This window comes from Blennius ocellaris (genome assembly GCF_963422515.1).
Source record: "Blennius ocellaris genome assembly, chromosome: 12".
Classification (NCBI taxonomy): Eukaryota; Metazoa; Chordata; class Actinopteri; order Blenniiformes; family Blenniidae; genus Blennius; species Blennius ocellaris.
This window is the reverse complement of record NC_137661.1, coordinates 17,657,687-17,682,796: the sequence shown is the minus strand read 5'-3', so window position 1 is coordinate 17,682,796 and position 25,110 is coordinate 17,657,687. Positions and strand designations below refer to the sequence as shown.

At 41.4% G+C, this 25,110-nt stretch overlaps 2 protein-coding genes across 3 annotated transcripts in view; both read right to left on the bottom strand.

Annotated features, from left to right (window-relative positions):
- Positions 1-15,759, bottom strand: part of ell (elongation factor RNA polymerase II) — a 33,462-nt gene extending 17,703 nt beyond the window's left edge. The window contains exons 1-2 of the mRNA XM_080506871.1: positions 15,609-15,759; positions 4,282-4,326 (exon numbers count right to left, since the gene is read on the bottom strand). Coding sequence (XP_080362997.1) covers positions 4,282-4,326; positions 15,609-15,743 — 180 coding nt within the window. The 5' untranslated portion in view covers positions 15,744-15,759. The remainder of the gene's footprint in view (positions 1-4,281; positions 4,327-15,608) is intronic.
- A 2,121-nt stretch (positions 15,760-17,880) lies between these two features.
- Positions 17,881-23,384, bottom strand: fkbp8 (FKBP prolyl isomerase 8). 2 transcript variants are annotated; one of them, XM_080506946.1, is made up of 9 exons: positions 23,300-23,384; positions 22,510-22,809; positions 22,136-22,305; positions 21,936-22,024; positions 21,558-21,778; positions 21,125-21,297; positions 20,959-21,036; positions 19,330-19,467; positions 17,881-19,110 (listed from the first exon to the last, which is right to left on the bottom strand). In XM_080506946.1, exons 2-9 carry the CDS (start codon positions 22,772-22,774, stop codon positions 19,024-19,026), a joined length of 1,221 nt encoding a protein of 406 aa, XP_080363072.1. In that variant the 5' UTR covers positions 22,775-22,809; positions 23,300-23,384; the 3' UTR covers positions 17,881-19,023. The 2 variants fall into 2 exon arrangements, with proteins under 2 accessions (XP_080363072.1, XP_080363073.1); XM_080506947.1 differs by having other exon boundaries at positions 22,510-22,786; positions 23,300-23,347.
- Positions 23,385-25,110: the final 1,726 nt, after the last annotated feature.

Below are 25,110 nucleotides of genomic sequence, written 5' to 3'. Positions count from 1 at the left end.
GACTCGCACTGAAAAGCTTGAGAATGTTTGAGAATTTTAAAGCCGCAATTCATCGACCGCCAGTGGGACACAAGCGCCCTCTAGTGGAACCTGGAGGGAAGTCACAATACATTTCTTAAGATGGAAATATATAAAATCAAAAAAGCACAAAAACTTGAAAAAGAAAAAACAGAAGTGTAAGATGCATCATATAAACCAATAACCCACATACACTTGATCGATGATCAAGACTTATTTGGGCAATGGTTGGAGATGCAGAATAGAGATCCGAGGTTCACTGGTTCGAATCCCACTGTGGCTCGCTGAAGAAGGACCTTGGCAGCCCGCCACTACTAGAAACAAGTTGAGTTGAATGTGGACAAATAACTTCCCTAAGAGATCAATACAAAAAAAAAACCCTATTACAAACAAAGCAGAAACGGCTCCATTACCTAATACAGAAAAGGACTCCCACGAAGCAAGCATGTGTTTCACATTCACAAATTCTCAAACTGTATTCAATGAAACCATGGAGCACTGCTAAAGCCGGAGCAACCCAAGAAGGAGATTTACAGTCCAAGTTAAACAAACGGCCTCCTCATCCTAATAATTTTGTCACTCTTCACAAAGCACACATCTGTGTTTTTCGGTCGTTCGAGCAAACCTGCCTGGAGAAGTGGCCTCCAACTCTTAAATGCGTTCGATCTTTAGGATCCTTTTCTTTAGTAGAAAGGTGTTTGTGCAAACTTTGTTAGAGCTCAGAAAAGCGCCACAGTCGATGAATGAATACAAGTGAATGAGCTCGAGCTCTCACTGCGACAGTCGGGCCATCTGTTCCGCCACAGAGTCACTTTCACACTTCTGACATGCATTCAGATTCAAAAGCAACAGATTTCCACCCCTCAACTGAGCCTGCTGCACCGGTTAAATGCTTTAGTGAAAATGTCAGCTATAAAACATCAGGTCCATCTATGGCACGGGCGCGTGGGAACATATGCAGATTTCCCACTACAATTCAAGGCATGTTGGAGAGAAATTATGACCCTTTTCTCTGCAGCACTTAAAAGAAATGGCGGTACACTAATCCGGCTGTGTCGTCACAGTCGACTGTCCTGATGCACACTTAGAAAAATTAATTGTACTCCCGATACAACACGAAGTGAAGGAATGTGAAAGTACAATCTTGGCCCCGTGCAGGATTTCAGCACTTCGCAGTGCATCAATTCCAATTCTGCACAAAAATATCGACAGCAGGAAGGCAGCAGCAGAGGCCTGCAGTCTGCCAGGGAACGTCGAAGAAGCAACATCGCCCAGGGCATTTTGTCAACATGCAAACAAAACAAACAAAAAAAACTTTATGAAAAAAATGAGGGTCAAATCACTATCTCTTGTTGACGTGTAGAAATCCTAGAGCCAATCTAAACATCCCCATATTATATAGCTTGCATCAAATGTTAAGACCTTGTGCGCTTTTAAGCCATTTGAATGTAGCGCAAATCAGCCAAGAGGCTGCAAGCTGACATCCCCGTGTGTTCGCTGGAAACAGATTCAGTAGATTTTGTCAATAAAAGCTTCTTTCCAGTTGCAGGATATGACTTTTAGACAACTGTACTAGCTCAATGACATTCTAGTTTTTGTATCCCTGGTAAAACAGCCTCACATCTTTTCCCAACATTATTTCCCCCCCCCCAAGCAGCATTTTACTTTAAAAGCAAATATGATAACACGAGGCTCTTTTCAGTGGAAACAAATAGACGCCAAATGTATAGCCAAATAATCTGGAAATTCATTCATTCTAAATCTGAGTACCAAGTGTGAAAGTGCTGAATCGAATGCTGCACATTAGTCCTTTTTCATTTGTTGAACATACCATATAATGCATCCGTTAAATAGCTCTGCAACATACTTGTAATAAAATACAGAGCAACAATAATGGAGCAAATATGTATATTTATGAATTGATATTTGTAAATTTGTCACTGTGTAACCCTAACAATACACATGTTCAACTAATATTCACAATGGCATGGTATTAGGTCAAGCCATGTGTCTATACTAGATGTAGAACAAATTCAACTTTATGTCCAATTGCTGCAGGAAAATAGAAAATTCAACTCACGTAGCGACATTCATCATTTTAATTTGTCCTAATTACATTAAACTGAAGTCTGACAATGTCAATCAATACAATTAAATTGCAATTAAACTCTTAAGTCATAACATATTACATTAAATCAGATGCAAACTCCCACTTGTTTAATTTTTGTTAAAAAAAAAAAAAAAAGAAAAGAAAGAAAATGACACCTTGGTGAGGCGTCACTGCACATTAGTGATGCCAAAAAAAACTTTGTCAGCATCAACAACAAACCATTGACCATGACAAAATGTTGTTGTTTACTGTGTCGACACAGAATCCGGCCACTGAATGTCACACGGACCTGAAGTGAAGCCAGTGCAGAAGAGCAAACTGACCAGTGGACGGCAGGAGGGGCAGGCGCACACAAACTGACCCGATATTTCACCCTCTCAGGGAGCTGCTGCTTGTGAACGCGAGGGTGTTTATTGTGTTTCCAGGAACAGTCAGTTAATTGCAGATATACAGGGAGCCGAGGCACCCATGTGTGAATGCTGTTGGCACAAACCAGTAGAAACCAGCTGCATAAGAAGAGGTGGAGCCGCTCTCATCCTCCCAGATTTCATTCTCGCCTTTTTCAGAAAAAAACTTCTACACACGGCGTGCCCGTTTCAGCAAAAACACGGTGGCTTTAGTTTTACTGGAGCTGTGATAATTCGACAACACAAACGTCTGCTGCCCTTCGTTTTAAGGTTAGGGTCGCACTCTTTTCATGCATTATGACAAGTCAATTTAATTTAATTTATATAGTAAATTTAAAAAACAAGGTTGGGCAAATTGCTTTACAAGTTTAAATGAAAAACAAAACGTAATCTGTGCGGAAATACATAAGGCAAGAAAAACAATGCCATAGATCAAGGCGCCAGCGTTCAGTTAGAATTAAAAGCCAGAGAGTAAATACGCGTCTTCAGCGGGTACGTTAAGGTATCAAGAGACAGAGCGGGTCCAATTTGAACAAGTAAGCAGTTCCACGGACTGGGTGAAGTCACAGGAAAGGCACAGTCACCTCTACTGAGGCACGTTTATACGATAACGTTCCATGCGATACCTAATCCGTTAAAAAAAAGAAAAAGAAGATTTTGCATTTTGCGGATACACTCGTTTTCATCGTCGTGGAAACGAGGTCCGAGCCTGGATCTGGGAACTTTAAAGGTGCATCTGATTAGACAACCTCAGCAATAAAACTGGAGCCTGGACATGTAAAAGTTCAGGCAAATAAGGTGCCAACCCATTTAACACCTTAAAAACAAGCGGTAAAATCTTAAAAAAATCTATTTTGAAGTGGACTGGAAGCCAGAGAGGAGGGAGGACGAAAACTCATGTCCTCCCGTTTCGTACCAGGTTGAACCAATGACGGGACGAGTATATACACAAGACATCAACTCTGCTGTACATGCTACAGTATTAGTACTATAGTACCTACAGCAGAGAGGAAAAAGTAAACAAAAATAAATAAATACAATAAAAATCACATCCACATTATGTGAAAGGACACTCCTTGAGCCGGGAGTGACGAATGAACTGGGATCAGATTTCTTTACAACTATAGTCAGAAACACGAGCAGGCCAACAAGAACAAAATAATCTTCCTGTAACATGCATCGCTATATGCTGAGTGGATAGGGGTGGGAAAAAGATGACATCGTCGTTGTTCTTTGGCACCCTTGGAAGCCAAACAAATGGAGTTGCGTGCGACGGGACGGCGAGGGAGGATGGGAACTCTTCGCCTGAATAACGAGCGACAGTCATGTATTCAGGTCAAACGGTGCCGGAGCAGCGCATGACAACAATGACAAAAAGTACATTATTAAATTTAGGACGGCATTGCCAGCATTTTTTTTTTCCCTCACTGCGTTCTGAGGCACATGCTCTAATGGCAGTGTGGTTTCATGTTAGAGCAGAAACAAAAAACAAAAAAAGTAGGCGACTCAGTCGAGTGTTAAAATGTTTATCTGCATAAAAGATTTGTGTGCACAATGTCACCTGCTGCTCATAAACTCAGTTGTGGTCACATTATTTCTGGAAATGACAAGTTAAACTGTATGGGAAGCAGTGGCATGTCATATGGAAACAGTGGCACATCGTGTGATCAATTACGCTATAATATTTTTTATCACCTATTCAACACATTTAAAAAGGTGTGCGGGTGATGTGGACGTTGTTCTTACCCCTTGATTTCCATTAAATCTGATCGATGGTTGCAAGGACTGGCCCTAAAAAGAAAAAGAAAGAAAGAAAAAAAAAAAAAAGACCAAAAAGAAAACATTAGTAAACAGCAAGCACAGTCAATCTGAGAATATAAATATGTTCTGGAGGCATTTAAAAAGCATACACCACTTGCTATGACTTGATATTCACATTGCATTTTCAGCTAATGATAGAAAAAGAACACGTGGTACTCTTGACTTTAAGCCAACAGATGAATATAAACAGACCGATTGACCCCAGTCTGACGGATATAGATTTCTATTCAAATCTTTAATTTTATGTGGCTGCAGGCCAAATGATTAATAATTCAATAATAAAAGCTGCAGCAGCTCATTTTACATCAAATGGAGACGTTGCAGCTTCATCTTAGGTTTTGTGGATACTTTATACCTGCGAGCTACATTTACATCTAAAAGAAAATTTAAGCTACAACAGTCAAAAGTCCCTCCAAGAGTTGATTGTGTCAGTTGGGAACAGGGATCCAAGACTACAATTTGCAATGTAACCGGCTTGTTCAACGTCTGGTCTCAAGTGTTCTTCGGCAAAATGTATATGTCGGGTCAGAATTTGGTAGAAAGACCAAATAAACTGGCTGCATCTTACTGCAAGATGCTTTTTCTTGTGTAGTGATGTAATGGAATGCTTTTATATTTGAACAATTTTCTCCTCTTTACTACCAACTCCACCCAAGGTTATCATTATAAAGAGGTTATGATAATAAAACAAAAACAAGGGTAGGTCATACGAGTAAAAAGAAATTACTGAACATATCCAATACAATGGAACCAAGTAAAAGGGATGAAAGTCAGGATGAAATTGCGCATACTGGGGAGTGTGGCTGTGCAAATAAACCATCGAGATACAAGATCCCAATAAAATTAAGGTTGATTTTGAGGAGAGGCTTTTGCCTTATTTTCATTATAACGTGACCACAGGGTACAGACGTGAGCGGAACGGGCCAGGAGAACAAACGCGAGTGGAAATGTCAGCAGCGCCATTAGCACACCAGGAGAGGTTGCAAACTGTTCCAAGGACATCATAAAATATGCTCATCTTCAGTTGAATAGCTCATGACAGACCAGCTCCTAAACGATCCTGCAGTGCTCCTTGCAGGCTGATATATCGACGAGGGTGTGCGCGATATTTGTTAAGCAATAACCAATATGATTGTGGTTTGACTTGTGATGAATAAAAGTACAAATCCAACAGAACAGAGACGACAACGAGAGGAGCAGCTGTTCACTTTGTTGTTTTAAAGTCTTCATTTCTGGATTTTTGTGCTTTGGGCCCGTTGCCACCGGGTTGCGATGTAAAATTGAAATGATGAAGGGTAACGTGATCGATCTGGAGCACTGGAGCTCGATCCGATAGGCGAAAAATGTGTCTGTATGCATAGAGCATGGAAACAATTCATTGCAGGTCAGTGAGTGTTTTTTGATATCGATATCGTGAATGTTGATACCGCCGTGATGAAACGTCAGTCAAATGTCAACATCATGGATCAAGCTTTGGCTGATAACTGGCTGAATGGAGAGAGACGATCAGCCCTGGAAAAGTGACTCTGTTCACCCGATCCTCCTGGTCTAAAACAAACCGCATCACAATGAAAAACAATCTACGGTTAAATAAAGCAGCTAATGTTTGTATTTTGTCCTAAAGTCCAAATAGACAAGTCCAAGACGGAACTCCTCCTCCTCCTCCTCCTCCTCCTCCTCCTCCTCCTCCTCCTCCTCCTCCTCCTCCTCCTCCTCCTCCTCCTCCTCCTCCTCCTCCTCCTCCTCCTCCTCCTCCTCCTCCTCCTCCTCCTCCTCCTCCTCCTCCTCCTCCTCCTCCTCCTCCTCCTCCTCCTCCTCCCCCTCCCCCCCCCCCTAACATAGTGCTACCCTCAGCCTGTTCATTTGAATGGGCTGCTGACATGTCACTATTCTCTGGGACCCGAGCCCAGAATGTTCCACCGAGCTAACCTTAGCAGCAGAGTACAGGTCCGGGGCTCGGATTTAGGCCGTGGGTGTTCCCACGCTCTGCCAACCAGGAGCAGGACGGACATCAGCTTGTGCCACAGCGGAGAGTCCAGCGTTTGCAGCCTGAGGCTGTGGACCAAAACATGGTCCACAACGCAGTGTGAGACGTTTAATGACGATCCCTCGCAACAACACATGTTAAATGTTGCAGTACGTTGTGCTGTGTATTACGAAAACATGCAGTATGCAATAATTTTACCAAGTGCTGTGATGATAAGAGACGTGATAAAAAAAAAAAAAAAAAAAAAAAAAAAAAGATATTTAAGTATACGATGTCTGTCTGCACTGGATTCATACTTCCAGTTGTTTTTCACCCTTATTTACCTTGACCTCATCCAACATCCAACCTTTTTAGAGACTAAAGCACTCGCTAATCTCTCTCCACATGCAAATGGAGCCACTCCAATCTTCATAGGGACTGGGCCAGTGAGACAATATAGTCCCATTTGTGTCTAATGAAACCTACAACTTACTTTTTGACAACACATTTTCGAGTCTACCCAAATTGTACTGGTTATGAAAGGCGACATTTCATCAATTCCGAGCTCACTGGTCCAAAACTGAGATCTACTTGAGGAGGAAAACTGCCGTCTGCTGGCTCTGTAACCCCGACTAGAGGTAGGGGGCGAGAAATCTAATAAAACGCTAACCAATAAAGCCGTTGAAACCAATTTCCAGGGTCAAATACAATTGCAATATTATATATTTTAGTATGTCAATGCTATCGCCACGGTACACCCAGTTTTATCACAGTATTCTAATTGGCAAACAGGAAGATCCCTGCATCTGAATCCTTAAAGTACATGATTGTGATGCTTAGCAATTATAGGCTATATTCATTTTTTTTTCCATTAAAACCAATTAGTAATGAAATTCAAATATTTGGCTGCACTACTAGCAAAGAGGGACACAGGTTTCCTTATTGTCACAAAAACACAGTGCCGGTATATAGAAACAGACTGAAAATTCCTATTTATTTCCCATCGAATTACCAAACCCAGTTACCAAGTCTGCGCTGCTGTAAGCATTTCATTACTGTGTCGTAAACGTGCACAGGAAAAGCCAGATCTCAGTGCCTCGGGGTACGGCTGGAGCTCCCAATTTACCAGGTGTTTAGTTGCATCACTGTCACACTGATGAGATTTTCCACCCGTCTACGATTTCAGCGGCGGAAAGAGCCGTTTGTGGCGTACGATGCAGCGGCGAAGCGGCGCTGGCGGCGCTCCGTGCGCCTGCACCTCCAGTGGATACGAGTGTGGTCGACAAGACCTCGCAAAAATAGTTCTGACGGAAGCGTGTCAGACGAGTGTTTTACAGGAACGCACTTGCATGTCGACTTAATTGGGCCCATTTACTGCAACTGGCTCTTCACTGGAAGAAAGAGTCCCTTTGAAGCGTTGGGTTGTTTCCACCTGATTCATGCGGAGCAACATTTGATCTCGTGCTTGAGGTGGAATCATTAGTGTCTCGTGTGTGCACCTCTTTGTTGTGGACCTGGGCTCTTTTTTTTTTTTTTTGTAGAACATACAACACACCATGAACAACAACTTGAAGCTTTTTCATCTTCAAATAATAAAACAAAAAAAAAATCCCTCGTTTCTCAGAAGCTGCAGGATTTCTAAATGGCTTCAACATAACACTGCTTTGTAAAACTCAAATCTACATGTTTCTATTATCTTGTAATATATAGCAAAATACTACAAAATGGCATGGCTCATAAAAGTGAAGGGAGTCCTAAAACAGCCAAGTTCTTGCGACACAAAATCAGAATATGCAATTCAACAGGATGAATCACTTCACAACAGCCACGTCAAAACTGGAAGACATCTGTTCCCCAAATGGCATGCCGAAAATCTTATAGTGTACAATAAATATTGTACTTTCATTGTTCTTCAACAGCCGACAAAATAAAAGGCGATGGTTTTGGTAAGCACATCTGTAGCCCATCAGCACTGTCCTCTAAAGCAAACAATTGAGCAGAACGTCCAAGTGAGCCGCTCACTTTCCCTGTAACTTATCAAACCAACTTCTTTCTGCATCTCAAAAGAATTTCAATCAGCCGATTTTCTTGGGTGACTCAAGAGTCTTTAGAAAAACGATAACTCAGCAGACATCAACGCTAGGAGAAGTGAATTAATGACACCCCCACCCCCAAACAAAACAAGTTAGAATGGCCTCAGTGGAGTATTACTGCATTCTTTTCTCAATGTATTTCAGTGCAACCACATATTTGTGTTATCAGGACAGCGTGGCCAGGTTTTTCCCCCCCTCAAACAACCTACATATATAACACATCTTCAATAGCACCAAGTTTTACACAGCTCCAGGGTAAACGGCTGCCTTTCTCGGAGATTCTTTATCTCTCCGTTAATACGTGGCAGCATAACAACTCATCTTTAATCACTTGTTACAGAGAGAAAGTCAGTGAAACGGGGAGTGAAGACAAGTCGCACCGATCCAGATTTACAGCGGGCTGACAAGAAACAGATGGTTCAACGAGAAAACTTTTAACTCTTGGAAATAAATCTTGTTAATTACTTTTGGAGTTTAGGGGCACCGAAAAAAAAACCAAAAAAACAATTGTGAAATACTGCGATGTAATATTAAAGTGTATCCATTGAATCGTACAGCTTTGGATTAGGCAGCTGTGGTGGCATGACATGTGGTCGTTTCTTATATTGAACCTGCAAAAATATGAAACGTATATGGAAAAAAAAAAAGACAAGTGCTCTCACGCGTTATTCAAATTACGAATCAGCTTCCCTTGCTGCATAAATCTTGGTTCAACTTCTCAGCTAAAGTGCTGCGTAATGAAACTCTTGCCCAGAAAAGCATCTGAAGACCCGTTTTATTGCACAACCAAGCGAACGTGTACAACATATACATTTGAGAAAGGCATCCGGAAATGCAATGAGCAGAGATGACTCACGCAATCACACTGCACATGCCAACGTTGAATCTATCAGCTGGGGCTCTGAAGACCAGACGTGGTCCACTCGTTCTTATCACTTCACCTGCCAGATGGGGGGGGGGGGGGGTCTCTCACGTCCACCTGTACCAACGTCATGACCACCGAGTAGGATCGGTAGGAACACGGCAGAAAAGTAGGAGGATTACCACCGACGAAGCCAATTTGCACACTTCAATATCTGCTTATTTTCCCATGCGGTTATTGGAATAATAGTGAAAAATCTATATTAATCTTTGTTCTGGATATTCACTTGCTGGTATTACAATATGGTATTCAACCAACTCAGATATTGTGAATAGACTATCACACCCGCCACAACTACTTGGCACAGAATAGCATAAACATAGCTTAATGTTCTTTTTTTTGTTTTCTTAATTTTTCTGTTTTGTTGATAATGGTGTGCAGAGAAACCCATTTTCTTTTCTGATGGTAATAAAAGTGCGAGGCGAGAAGAAGCAATTACTGAAGCCCCAACTGTGAGTTAAAAATGTCTGTGACCGTATGTTTGTGCCACAAAAAAACAAAAAAAAAAACAAATACTGTGAATGATGCTTCTGTATACAGAAGAGACCGCTGTGCTAAGAATTTCAACATTTCAGCTGCAACTTCCCTGGTGTCCCTCCATCTGATCGTGCAGTGCGTGTGAAAGACCCAAATATTAATTTCATTATTCCTAAAAGCATTCACGACTTACTTTGTTTGCAGTGAACCATATATATCTGCCGTTTTCCTAGTCCATCCAGCATGACACACTGACAGGAATAAACACAGTTTCAGTGAAGGAGAGACACAAGGATAGACTATCATTAGAGAGAGAGAGAGAGAGAGAAAAAAAAAAGGAATGTCCTTTCATAATAGTCTTTTCTAAAATGGAAAAGCCTGCGCTCCGCGAGCAGAAATTCCTTCAAGGTTTTGCTTGATTCACTTTTTTTTTTTTTTTCTTTTTCTAATTGATAGAGATTTTTCTGGCTTAGTCACATTGATTTATAATAGTTACAACCGATTGAGTGGCTTAAATATGTAAAAAGAAAAGAAAAGTCAAGGCTTGAATCAAACAAAATTGAAATATGAATACATATTCATGCAGGCAGTGCACTCTCTGACCTTTTTTTTTTTTTTTTTTTTCCTTTTCTCAAAACTGTTCCAAACACAAAGCATATTTGTGGACCAAAACACTGAACTCTGCCCCGACTGACGTGTTTGCCAAAGATGCTGGTCAGGGATGGTGTTTTGTGTGTAATGACACCAGGGTCGACGTGGTCACTTGTGCGGGTGACCCCGCCACAGGACGGGAGAACACCGTGACATTTAGAGTCGTATTTGGCATTAGTGGTTATGGTCATCTCTTGCAGTGTCCCGTGAGCCGCTGAAACTTGCAAAGTAAGCATTCCTTAAATAACCATGGCACGGGCCAACCAGCATCAAGCAACAAAATCCCCACCCAGGCTCCATTACCTCCCATAGCATTCCCATAGGGGTTGGATGGGAAGGATCGCAGCCCGACGCCACGCACGCCGAGTTGAACCAAAATTCTACTTTGTGATCATCTGGCGCTCGTGAAGGAAAAAGGGAAAAACTCTCAGATTTGAGATTACATAGTGCGTTTGAAAGAGTTGGTGAAGATAGATGGTTCGAGTTGGTTTCATATCAAAGTATAAGCTTGGTGTGTCGCAAACTCAAAAGGAAAATAAAAAAAGACCAGCAAAGAAAGGGTCTGATGAAAGCAATGTCTTCAATTGGAACTACAACGCCTTGGAAAGTTGTCACAAATAGCATTCATACATAATTACTCAGGTGTGATATGCCAACAGGTATTACTTTGGCCTGGCACTAAAACCTGAAACTATTTGTAGTTTTTAAATCAAAAAAAAGGCCAAGATTGAACATAGGAAGAAGAGTTGATTGTTGATAGGCATCGACACGATGATTATAAAGTTCACAAATCTACACAATGAACACAAAAAGTGTCACAGATGCAAAAGTATTATTAAAATATATCTTGGACAACCTAAAAGTTTTTTTTTTTTTTTTAAACATCCGTAAGATTCTTACGAAAAACCTCATGAAATAAATACTTAAAAAACTATCAAAGTTTAAATATTTGATTATGGTAATAACATAATATTTTACATAAAACTCCCCACTTTTCTGGTCCTGTAAAACTGCACATTCTGCACTAGAGGCTGTTTACTAAATCAACATTCAATACAAATGCATTATGCGGCTTTGCTCCAGTCGCCTCTTTACTAACTGCAAAGTGAGCTTCAGTTTTTAGAATAACTACTAACTTATACTGAATTAAATCAAATGTGGCTCAGAGGTTATTCCATAAGTCTTTAAAATATCATTTATCCTATAGGTTTAGAAAGTGAATAGCATTATGTGGGAGTTCTACTGCAAACGCATAATACACTTTTCTTGATCTTATTGCGACGCATTGCCCTCATAATGTAAAGTCTTAAGAGATGGCTTTTAAAGGGGGGGTTAATGCGGAGATATCATTTTCCCAATATGGATCAATATAGTATACAAAATCCACATTAAAAAATAGATAAATAAAGCATGCAAACGTGTGACTACAGAGTTCAGAAAGTAGTCTTACTCATTTCCTTGCTTATGTCACAGCCAGTAAGGGGGGGGGGGGGGGGGGGGGGGTGGAGGCTGCCAGTCCTGCACAAAGCTCCAGTTCACTCTGTCCCCAGATGTACTGACAGAAGAAGCCCAGCTGACAGTCACGTCTCAAACAGGAAACAGCCAAACTACTCCGTCAATGCTGCTTTCCATATCAGATATTCCCTCCCGACAGCAGCCAATGAGAATCATACTCTACTTTCACAATACCACAATCGGGAGTTTACCCCTTTTTCCTGTTCCTTCTCCACCTCGCCCCGGCAGTTGGGTGACGGCCAGTGTTTGAGAGACGACGAGCAAATAGTTGGAAAAAGAAACCCGAGACCAGGAAAGAGACCAGGGTGCGAGGTCGGTGGCAATTTGGGCCAAATATTGTTTCCCAATCAGCGACAATTCATTTTCAAATATTAAACCGGCCGACAATGTAGCCTCAGATTCCTCGACAGTCAACCTCGTTTTAGACAGTGTTTACAAATGGACCTTATCCTACAATCGTGTGCCCATCCCGAAGAAACTAGTTACTTACACTAATTTGTGAAAATCCCTCCATAGTATTTGCTCACCGTCACCTAATTCAGTATAGTTTATCAATTTGCCTTGTAATAGCCACCCTGCTCTGCCTCTGACTCGCTCGCTGGCCCTCGTGCTGCACGCTAAATGTCGACAATACCCAATCAAACCGGTGAACGCAGCAAGCACTCGTCAATTAGAGGCAGAGTCGAGCAAGGCACAGCTTCGTCCTCCTCCAGAACAATATAGGCAACTGGCTCGTGGATACTGCAGAGTGGCGCATCGGAGGAATTTGGAGGTGGGCAAATGCAATGCCGACTAAAGAATAACTGAGTATATAGCCATATACTCTGGACTCCACCTCTGTTGTCGCCTATAATAAATGCAATGTGGCAGCCTAAATTCTACCTGTTAGTATGCACTGATAAGACTCGCGTGTTAGAGAGTCAGTTTATGGCCCAGATCAACATTAATCCAATACTTTAAATTATAGAAAACAATCACAAATGCTGGGATGACTTTTCCTTATCGGCAGAATTGCTATAGCAAAAATGACAACATTTCCAATGATACCCACCATCACGACTATAATCAAGAACGTAAAACTATTTCTAAATCACACCGGTCAAACAAAACAGTGAAGCAACATTTACAAGAGCCAAAATGTTAGATTAGGCAACAAACTTCCTCCATGACTACATTGCAAGAGCAACAACAATGCGTTTGCAAATAGATTCACTCCAGTCATTCTGAGACCGAGCAAACCACGTCTACAGAAACTCGCATCTCAGACTGACCGTCAGTACATCCACCACTCGGGAGTCTCGTTTCAGAAATTCGAGGGCACCACGTTCTCCGACAGCCCAGAGACTATTTCGCCAAATAACCCAAACCTTCACCCTCCAAACATCATCATATCTGGATCAATTCTGGACTTACTCTCCGACTTGGAACCGGCGGGAGACGTCGACGTGCATAGTTTCAGACGCTCTTCATTTTCTCGTGGGTGGATTTTTAAATGGTGGTATAAAATTTGTTGTGCCGGCATATTTTTGCACAACTTCCTTCTTGAATACAAAACTACCGCCATATATGATGGATCCCTTGCTCTTTTTCTTTGGAATCAACTTGTGTTCTTCCATCTTGAGTGACTGTTTGCACTTTCCACTATGTACAATTTGCACATCGTTCACAATAAAGTAGGGCTGGGCAAATTTTTTTAATCCATTTATTAAAAAAAAAACTAAAAAAAACCAATCCATTTATCACATGTGGTGAAAAAAAGATTCTTATTTTGAAATTTACATCATCATTTACATCATATTTGCAGTAAATTTTAAGTGTATTAAGGAAAAACTAAAAAAATAAATAGACTTTTTTGGGGGGGAATCATAGATTTTCTTTTAAGGCCAAATTGCCCGGCCCTACTAAAACATCACAGAGACAGTATTATTTATCTTTTCTTTGCAACCTGTCCCACCCTACACACAAAACACATGAATGCCTAAGGGTGTGCAGCACAATGGAGAGTGGGCCAGTGTGCTCGGGAGCGCCTCAGGTGCTCGAGTGGCCCGGGGTCACAGCTGGACACCTTGGGTTCCACTATCTCACTTTCCCCATGAACGCCCAGTGAGCGCTCACGTGCATGCTTCACGTGGCTGGGCTGCTTCTAATGGGACACTTCACAGATGCTACCAAAGGGAGATAGGCACCCCCCCCCCCCCCCCTTCTCCATCCTGAGGACTACGAATGACAATTGCTTTTGTGGTCTGGAATCCAATCTCTCGTTGCGTCAACGTCTAGTGGAGGGGCTTCCACCAGATCTATTGACTCGTCATTCAGTCATGTTTTGTCTTTGCCCCGTTCCTCGACACGGTTGTACGTCTAAAGGTCTCTATTAACGGTCTTGTTGTGTCTGTCTGGTCTTCCAATACCCACTCCATCTTTGCACCATGTATATCAAAACACAAAACAAAAACCCGGTGGCGGAGGTCACCAACTGTCCCATGTGACTGAAACGTATGAAACTAGTGTCTTAAGGAATTAGATTACATTCGTCTTCAACTAGCAAATCACTTATCAGTCATAACTGACCAGCGATGGTTTACCAGCTGGAGTCCCGCTGGACGAGGCTGGAGATAAGACCATTTCCTCCGGCCCTGCCAGGTTTTCCCCGTCAAATATTTATAGAAGCTGAAACACTAGACGGCCTCCATCAGACTTAAAGCTCCCGACAACAAGAAGCCAAGCAGGAGAGAAAGAAAAGGAGCAGCAGTGCGATTTCAAAAGATGAAACCTTGAATTGGGTCCCTTCTTTAAAAAAAAAAAAAAAAGAAGAAAAAAAAGAAAACACTGCTGACAAAAACACATGTGTTGAATCTCTTGTTTATTAGCCGAGAGGCAATCCTACAGCTGTACAGTGAAAACAAGCCTTTACTGGCAGTGAGGAGTGGGGGGGGTTGGAATGGCCATGTTTCACATGAAGACTGGGTACTTTTCCTAATTATTCGCTGTGCTGTCATTGAAACAAGCCTGGGTTTTAGGAGCACTTTAACAACTTAAACCTAGTTAAAGTCATTAAACTGAGGAGGATTGAGAGGATTTGTAACGGTAGTTCTTCACATTGTGTTGGGGCTAATTTATTTACCCCCCCCCCCTTCTAAAAAAAAAAACCTAAAAACTAAAAACAAACAGGTTAAACTTCATGGAATCACCTGTTAATGTGGGTCGGCGATATTCGTTAGGGTTCAGATTTCTTTTTTTAACTTATCAAGTTTAAAACAAAAAAAAAACTGTTGCGCCAACTGATTCAAACGCGACCCGAATCAAGTAAACCAGTGAACCAGAGCGCTGCTCTGTGGAGCCGCAGCGACAAGCGGCTGAAAGCACCATCCAGGACGCAGAGGACCGCTTTGCGACTCAGACACACTTCCAGAGACCGAGGCAGGAGGGGCAGCTCCCGGTGTGCCCGAGTATCGTGAAGCAGCGGCGGCAGACAGAACGGGGAGCAGGGAGGAGGAGGAGGATGAGGGAGGATGGGGGGGGGGGGGGGGGGGGGGTGACCTCACTCTGCCTGTCACCAGCCAACGGGACCACACTTTACACCCGAACCAGAACCGTGAGAGTAAAGAGAAAAGCACAGCGGCCGATTTACCTTTCCGCCGTGGAGGCCCTCGAACGCCCTCAGCGCGCTGTCAGTGAGTTTCACGTGGAAGAGCGAGACATTGCTGCCTCTCTTCACTCTGCCACAGGAGAGTTGGTAGCACTGCTCCTCCTGCAGCGCCGCCATCTTTACTGCCGTTTCCCACCACGCGCAGTCGCGCACGGACGCACTCGGGTCTTAAATCGAGGAATCCCGGTTCGCTTTCCTACGATTGCGCCAATGACCGGCCAACGCCGACGAAACCACTGAGCTGCGCTCAAAACGTTTCTTCCTATTTATTTAAAAAAAAAGAAAAAGAAAAAAAAGATCATATTTTTTAAATAAAAACAGAAAACGCTCACACTGTGCATCATACTGCAACGATATACCGTTATTCTGCTGTACATTGATAATAAGGGACTTTTCTTTTCTTTTCTTTTCTTTTCTTTTTTTTCTTTTCTTTTCTTTTCTTTTCTTTTCTTTTCTAGCCCCCAGAAATATCTCTACACGTGAATACAACTGTCAAGTGTACGTGGCATTGTTTTGTTATTGTTTTAAAAAAATGTTATAGTATGAATGGGGATTAAAATATGGAGTTTCATTGCAGCTCATTAGGGGGAAAGGGGAAACAATAGCTTATCTGATTACGTCAGAGTCGCGTCAACGATGTCTCGAACAAATACACACACACGCACACACACACACACACACACACGTTCTGGAGACATTGGATTTAATTGCAATTTACAATTCCTGCAGACGACATTGAAACTCATAATAAACACATAATTACAACCTGTCTACCGCTAAAATAACTTGCACCGAACTCCCACCCTCGGTCTAACCTTGAAAATGCCTTGATCTAAATTGATTAGATTTGGGGGGATTTGTTTTTGTTCCAACAAGGATGTGCAGTCTTCATAATGTGAGTGTATTAATAGATTTAGGTCCCCTGATGGCAAAATTCTAAATATCTGTATAGCCGGAGGATATAATTATAACTTGGCAATATCCATCTGTAAAGAAAAATGGTCAAATATTATAAATGCACAGTAGTGCAGTGGTTATTTCTGTCACCTCGACTGGGCCATTTCATGTTCCTCTGTGTGTGCATGGATTTTCGGAAACATCCATGTGAGATGAATTGATGACCCAAGATTTAGTGACATTTTTTTTTCTCACACTCATCCCTCCTCTCTCTCGAAAAGGATTATTATTATTATTATTATTAACTGTCTTAAAGTAAATATAGTTAGAAGAGTGCAATCAAACAAATGTTCACATAACTTAACTCCTTGGTTCTTGCGAGAAATACAAACCTTTTTTTCCTTTCTGTGTGTTGAATGCCTGGTGACTCAACCTGTCCTCAAACATTGTCCTGTGCAGATTTTCTATTAGTTAATAGTAAATAAACATCTCTTTCAGGATGCAGTGAGTCTATATTTGTGGCAGACCTCTTGATGTGACAATATACATGTAGAGAGTGTAACCTCTCGTGATTCTTTTCAGTGAACTTCATGTTTGAGGTCTTCAAAATCTGACTCAAATGTCTGTACAAAGGCAAACAGGCTCCTCTTTCAAGAAGGCAGTACTTCTTGAGTCAACAGAGTGTGGCGGTTTTTTTTTTTCCTTTTTAATATTCCTCTGCAGCTTAACTGAGAACATCAGGCCTGGTGAAGTCCTGGTCAATGTACTCAGTTCAACAAAGCTCAGTATTAACAAGTCAATAAACCGAGAACAGGCTTTATGCCGTCTCCTAATTAGTATTTGTGTGCCGATTTTGCAGTACAGTTCAATGTATTTCTAAAGCTTCATAAAATAGGCTTCAATTATCTAGTCTTGCTATTTATTTTGTGCCAAATTGATCCACTGCCCTGATCAGAAAAAGACTGCTGGATTGCAGCATGTGAGACAGGCTTTTGACTTCCCCACCCAGTTGACAAAAACTAAACACTCTCCCTATAAACTGTAAATCTAACTAAACCAGAAGCCCCACCTCGTTTCAACTTTTCTCTCCCCGATATTGTCAAGCGAAATTTCCTGTTTAAGATAGACCGCAGCTGCCTGGATCTCAGATTATGAAATCCAACATACCAGATGTAAGTCTGTGTCATTTTCTAGGCTTGATGAAATAATTAGTGGATGTCATGTGACATCAGTCTACAATAGAATAGGGAAATAAAACGATAGAAAGAAACCCCCCAAACAACACTGTTGTTCAATAACACATTTTTATTGTGACAAATAGAAAATTAACAACAAAAAAAAGGAACGCAAGGAACTTTTCGGAGCACTCAGTCAGTGTGCAAGTATGTTAAGAGTTTATGCAGCTTTTGGCTCGATTGGTCTACCATACAAAGTGGAATAAATAAACAACTCAAGAAAAATAACTTAAGGAAAGATTAACAGGTAGAAAAAAAAAAAGAATAGATTCTGTACTATACATTAAATGTCAACCTTCATTTGCCATGACTATAATGATTTGAGGCATAACAGATAAGCTCTACTTCAACACACTTTTCTTACAGATTTATATAAAGCAATTTAACTTTTTGCAACTGAGCAAAAACAGTGATTTTAAACAATTCTGTGAGAATCTGTATGTATACTAAGGAATATACTAAACAGATACTAAAGACAAAGTTAGAGGGTAAAGCCACAAACTGTGGAATCTGCATAAAGGGTGAAGGAGCTGCAGCACACATCGACCCTCACATCATCCAGACCTCAAATAATACAGTGCAAGTACATTTTATTTCGTATTTTTCAGAGATAAAAAAAACCCCCAAAAAACACAAATTGCTTCACAAAAGCAATGGCAAGTAGATGTAAGTGGACACTTTGGAATATCTTAGTTTTCCTTATTAATTTGATCGTATGACAGTAATCACTTTAACCAAGGGCTTCTGGTAGCTGCCGATCAGACAAGCACAACACGCCGAAGCAATTCGTGTACGACTTACTGGATGTGTAGAATAAAGACATACTGAGATTGTATGTGTTCAAGTAGATGTTGCAATTTAAATGGAAACTTCAAATGTTTATTTCTGAAAAATTTACATTTCCAAAAGTTGCTCTTATCCAAAATCCAAAATCTTTACATTTAATATTTAATAAGTGAGGTCAAAGTACGAACTGCAAATCGGAGCCTGGCAATGTGACGGAAACGTATACATCTACAGATTTATAAGGTTGGAAACACGTCTCCTATTTTGATTTATTGGTATTTTATTATTTGCCTCGTGTAGTTCTCAAACATAGCAGAGAAAAAAGAAAAAAAAGAAAGAAAGAAAGTGACAGTGCACAGATGACTGACTGGCATTTTCACCACATGTGGATCGAGGGCCAATAGGCACTGCCAGATGTGCTTCTGTGTTTCAGATCTTCCACTGCACATTTCTTGTGAGGCCACTGCTGCAAACTTACTTCAGTTCTTAGCAGCTATGACAACAGATAAAGCCACGCCGCCAATAGCTACTGCCGTGGCACCAAAGAGCCACTTCCAGCTGAAGCCCTGGGGAAATAAAGAGTAGAGAGTGTAATTCAAATAGGTTGAATAAACATTAAGATGCATCGGAGGGCTAAAGAGTGAGATAATATCGATTAAAAAAACCCAGCTCTATACATAGCAAAAGGATTGATTTTTTTTCAACTCAATAAACATTAAAAAAAATAAATAAATATGAAAATGGATACAATTCCTGACTAAACACAAGCTGACATAACATCTTACCCATGAAGACTTGTCGTGGAGCTTCACTGTACCGCAGCTATTTGAAGGGTTGCCCAACATCTTCTTGTACATGGCCTGCTCTGCTCCCTTCTGCTCCGAGTGCTTCTTCACCAGCTTGGAGAGCTCGGCATGAATGGTCTTTAAAAAGGCGATACAACAGGTTTTGAGAGTTAAAATTCTGATTTCAAGTCCAACTCGTGTCAACCAACTAGAATTTAGACAACCATTTAGCACACAGGTCCATACAATTATTCCCAGATATGAATTCGGTTATTGTTCCAGCACAGTCTCAGATCTGAGTCACTTTACTTCTCTTAAAGCTGGTGAGTGACTAAGCAAAACTGTTTTGTTTTTTTTCCCCCAGTGTTTGTGCTTCATAAAAAAAAATAAAAAAAAAAGGCAGCAGAGACTTAGAGCTTCTAAGGATTTTGGGGGAGGGGACCGTCAATGGGAGACTGAAACTTTTGAGCGAGCACAACTCTTCAAGTTGGCACTGTACAAAAAAAACTAGCACAACACCAACCAGTTCCTTGGGGACACATTTGGCTAAGTAAACATGCGACGCTGCCACGGAACGGCAGCCGTGTGTCGACGCACCGAGCTGAAAGATGTAGGAACCTGCCGAAACCAGAACTGTCAACGGTGCATGCCAGTTTCAAAAGGTAAACAAACCACAGCCAAATAATTCTGCCTTCACCCAGTGGAACTTAAGATCAGAGGCGTGAGCATCTGACACCGCTGTACACAATGCCGGCTGCGCGTCTGTCACTGCTGGGTAGAATAAAAAAAGATAACGTGTCATTCTGTCATTTCGTGACGCCTGTGCCTGCTGAAGACCGCCTCATTGATAATAAAGGCGAGCATCCTGGCATTGTCCCTGACACACACCCACTGCTCTTGTTGCTTGAAGAGGAAGTCATTTCCAGAGTCTCTCCCGTTGTCACTCAGCAACAAACCCATTTTGTCATTTATGTAATGGAAGGAAATATATTCTCACACACACACACACACACACACACACGGGTAGTATCAATAAAAACAAGCATATTGGTCAAATATCACAGCTTTGTCAGGTAAACCGAGTCAGTCGACCACTAATGGAGAGACACGAAGCCGCCTGCATCACTGAACACAACAAACAAAGCCAGAATATATTTGCAGTTCAGATATGTCGAGATCCTGAGAGTTGAGTCTCAGATTGTATTTATAGAAAATGCAGGGGTACATAATATCAGCAGTGTTGGTGGAAAAGTGGTGGCCAAGGAAAGTGCTGGTTGACAGATTGGTGGAGGACTAAAAGGAGGGAGTTCTGGCCATGGGCACCCTGCTGCTGCAGCCTGTCGGGAAGTTCAAGAAGCTTAGATGAGTTCTGTAAAACATCCTTATGTAGCTACAGGGGCATGTATATCCAATTTATTAAGCAGGAGAACACAAAAAAAACAAAAAAAAACTGACTGGGCTTTAAATACATGGAGCAAGGTCAACTAATTTACAGGAACATGGGAAACAGTTGATGAATCAGCAGCCCACCTGAGCTTGTGCTGTGAAAGAAGTAAAATTGTACCCTATAGCACCATCTACTGCCCAGATGAACAAAAGTATGTAATAATGTGATGAAGCCAAAAGTACCTTGTTCCTTGGCTCCAGTTTCAGTGCCTTTCTCAGTGTTTGAATGGCTTCAGTGTATTCACCTTGCAGGGCCAGGACCTAAAGCGTCAACAGGTTATTGTTTGCAAGAGACCCGGCGGGGATAAAACGATGAAAGTAAACTTGGAAGGACGAGAGTGAAGTGTACCTTGCCCATGCGGAAAAGTGCTTTTATGTTGTTTGGCTCATGTGCTAGTACTGAGACGCAGGATTTAAGTGCTGCGTCGTGGTGGTCCAGTTTCAACTGGGAAGCAGCCATGTTGTTCAAACACATGACTTTCACATCCATCAGCTCATTCTCCTCCTCCGGACTGATATCAACTGCCACAGAAACACGTTATACAAACAAACCGAAGACCGAAACATTCAAAACAACGACAAACGCATAAAGAGAATAGCAGTTGAATTGCAAGTCTAACATTGTATCACTAAAGAGAAAAATCTCACAGAGAGAATAACCAACAACAGCCATTATGTGTTTAGCAATTCAAAAAGAAATGATAAATGTGAGCAGAAACGTACAGAAAACCCCATTTCAAGAAACTCTTAAGTAAGATCCAACATTCAGTTTTGCATCTCACCTTTTGAACTGGATTCTGTTATCTGCAGGGCAATGCTATACGAGTTGACAGCAAAAGCATAATCTGCACGCTGGTAGTAAACATTGCCCCTTTGTCTCTTACAGGTGGCGAGGGCAATTTTTTCTGCAGGTGGCAGGAGCTCCAGGTCTGGAGCATCAGTAGCTTCAAGCACTTCCAGCTCGATGGACAGCTCGGCATTTGGAGGAACTTCAGGTTCATGGCTGGTCAGGGGTAAAAAAAAAAAAACACAGAAAAGAAAACAATTAAGTTTTGAAAATGAAGAAAGACATTAATCCCTGGAAAGAAAAAAAAGTGAAGAAAAAAATAAAGTTAAATGTTACAATATCAGTCCACGGTTGATTTGAAACGCTTCCCTACCTTCCACGTGCACCGTATGCATATTTTCCATTGGTCTCGATGAGTGCTTTCTCCCCCATTTCCATAAGCTGCACTGTTAGATCCAGCGCCTAAAAAGGGGGGGGGGGGGGAGTTTCTGCACGGTGAATTACTGAGACGGACGCAGGCTGCAGACAACATGACACAAGAATGTAAAACGTCTCCACACGGGACACCTTTACCTGAATAACGTCACCATCTCCCAGAGTGAACCAGAGGTCTGACTGTTCCTCAACAAGAGCGCCGTCCATCAGGAATGTTTTAAGTTGGACCTTTACATTCTGTCCTTTCTGCGGCCGACTGTCTCGCCCTTTCCCCGCCTGCAGGACTTTTTTCCTCAGCTGGCCACTACCTGGAGGCAGACAGGCACATTCAATTTGTACACATCAATTTCCTTCAACAGTGGAGTGAACTCGAGCCAAAGTTCCTCAACACCTTGGACCCAGTGTGCGGTTTTCATCACAACACCTGTCAATCCATGACATCAACCCCTGGGCTACGACAAAACTTTGCTTCGCAGTGCAATCAGTCATGTTATAGCACTTTTGATACATACCCAATACGTCCAGCCATTCGTCAATTTGAGCTGGAGGTTCTGGGTCTGTCGTGATTTCTGCATTCTTCATTGCAGACTGCTCTGCGTTCTTCTCTTTCCCACCCCCGGCATCTTCCAGGGGAGGGGGGTCGTCATCAATATCGTCCTCATATAAAACTTCAAAATCTTCCCCGCTGTCCAGCAACGAGGTTTTCCCAATCTTTTTTGCTTCCAGCACGTTCTCAGGGCAGTCTGAGACTTCCATAATCTCTTGTTTATCAGTCATCGGCGAAGCAGTCTGAGCATGGAAGAAGATAGTACCTACATTTAGAAACAACAACAACAACCATACAACTTTAGAATACAATCCAGAATCGTGATCACGTTGAAGACCAATGTGGACACCAGAAGATCCGCACTCTCTGCAATCAATCACGTGACAGGCGAGGAAGCTACAAATCTGAATTATTACCAATGCTGATTGACGATCAGTGTCAAATATCATTTGTCAAACATAACAATCGCTAACACAACAATGACTGAGTCTCACGTGACTCGTCAACAAGTGTGCCGCAGCAGAAACGCTGCTCGTACATTTCCAGAAGTTTCTAAACAAGTTGTGCTCACGCAGCTAGCATGCTAATCCAGCTAGCCGTGCAGCTAACGCGACAGTTACTCTTAACCAAGCAGTTCGTGAGCGCTCTCCTTCAAGAGTCGCGCCATGAACTGCGATTTCCTTGGCTTTCACCTGGAGCGCGTCAGTGCGAGTCTCGAGTGTGATAAAAACGGAAAACAAGGAGATGTATCTTACCTTCAGACGTGATCTGCGAGGAGCTTGTTTTGGTTCGGAGGTGCTGAAGTTAGGTTGCTGCGGGGAATCAACGCCACTACAGAGCCTTCCTGCGTTTGGTGCAACACAATGTCAAACTGACTTCATTGCGGTGATCCCAACAGGCTGCTTCCTGTTAACCTTGAGCTCGTGCAGTGTTATTGGACGATTTAATGTAAACCTATGTGACGTCACACATCACAAACTCATCAAGTTTGCGCCATAAACATCCACAGTCAATAATCGAATAATGGCATTCCAATTGCTTTGATAATTAACAATCAAATTCATTCATATTAAAGTCATTTGGGCTACACGAAGACATACAGCTTAATGAAGGTGCAGATTTGTTGGATACACTGATGAAGTGGGGTTTTGTTTCAGTATAATTTCATCGACTGTGATTGGGTTTCGGTCATCTATCTGTTTTATTTATTTAATCTTATACACAATAAAAAACATTGCTATCTGGCTTTCACAGAAATGTATCAATGAATTGGCAACTGAATGATTCTATCCTCTAAATTAAAGAAACAGGCAAACTAAACTAATTATACATTGTCAAATGCCTAGAGGAAAATCCTTTTTTCGCATTAACTAAATAGTTCATTTTGTTGTATGCTTTAGCCACTAAATTGATAAAGCGGTGCTTATCTACCTCTTTTGTAGTTTCTTGCTCATTTTAAATGAATTCAATTCTGAACTAGTACCAGACTAATTTTGTTTTAAATCCAAAACCATCGAAGCCTGAGTCTGAAACTGATTTTGATTAATTATAATCTTTAAAAAACAAATATGATCAGGGGTGGGCTTCAGTGCTTAAGATGGAGTAAAAAAGAAAAATGTTGCTAAAACAAAGGGTCATCAATCCTCTGAGTTACAAGTAATGTTAACATATTTTCTATACCTTATCGATTACATCAATACTGAATATTAAAGCAGAATTAATTTCACAAGATTTGCAGTCAATAACTTTGCCATCAGCTTTTAGCATATCTTTCTGGTACTGCTCTATAAACTGATAATTAAATGAAAACTCTGAGGAAGAGACTCAAACAACAATGAAAAATCAAATGACATTTATTACTGATGCATTGTTTCTTTTTGATAAGCAAATTATCTGTTTTTTTTCAGTCTAAAGAAACTTTACAATATAAAGAAACATACAAAGAACATCTTTATTACCTACACAAGACACCTAAGTCCCTAAGACAAGATTCTGAACTATCCTACCATGAAATACAAAGCAAACCCAAGAGACAGACTGCTTCATATTGAATACTGCCGTGTCATCAGAAAGGACTGTGAATGGTACAGGAGAATCATTTACATCCCCTTCCCTTGAATCCCTGCTCCTCCCCAACTCAGTACAACCACCCCCCCCAACCGGCAAATCTTCCTAATGGTACAGTATTATACATCACAATAGAAGTACAGAGATGGCCGACGATCAATATACACAAAGGACTGAGAGAGGATCAGTGAGAGAGAGCTTCAAAATATACAACGCTATTACAGGAGCAAATAGCAAAGGACACAGTTTTCCCCATAAACATTACTTTTTGATCCATTCGTAATTTCGAATGATTTTGTTTTTAATCCTTTTTGTTTTGTGTGGGGTTTTTTTTTAAATGGTTTTCTTAAATTGATAAAAAATCCTTCATATTAAAAACTGCAATAAGAGGTCGCATATTTTTGTGAGAAGGTGCCCTTTGGAAAGAAAAAACAATAACTCGTGTGATTATTTCAAAATCCAGCAGCCACTTTTTTTTAACAGAAACACAAGGAGTCAA

Coding starts and splice junctions, on each gene's coding strand:
- fkbp8 (XM_080506946.1), bottom strand. CDS start 22,774: ATGACTGATAAACAAGAGATTATGGAAGTCTCAGACTGCCCTGAGAAC. Junction 22,025..22,135: donor GAGATGGTGACGTTATTCAG/GTAAAGGTGTCC, acceptor CCCCCTTTTTAG/GCGCTGGATCTAACAGTGCA. Junction 19,468..20,958: donor AACTGGAGCCAAGGAACAAG/GTACTTTTGGCT, acceptor GCCTTTTTAAAG/ACCATTCATGCCGAGCTCTC.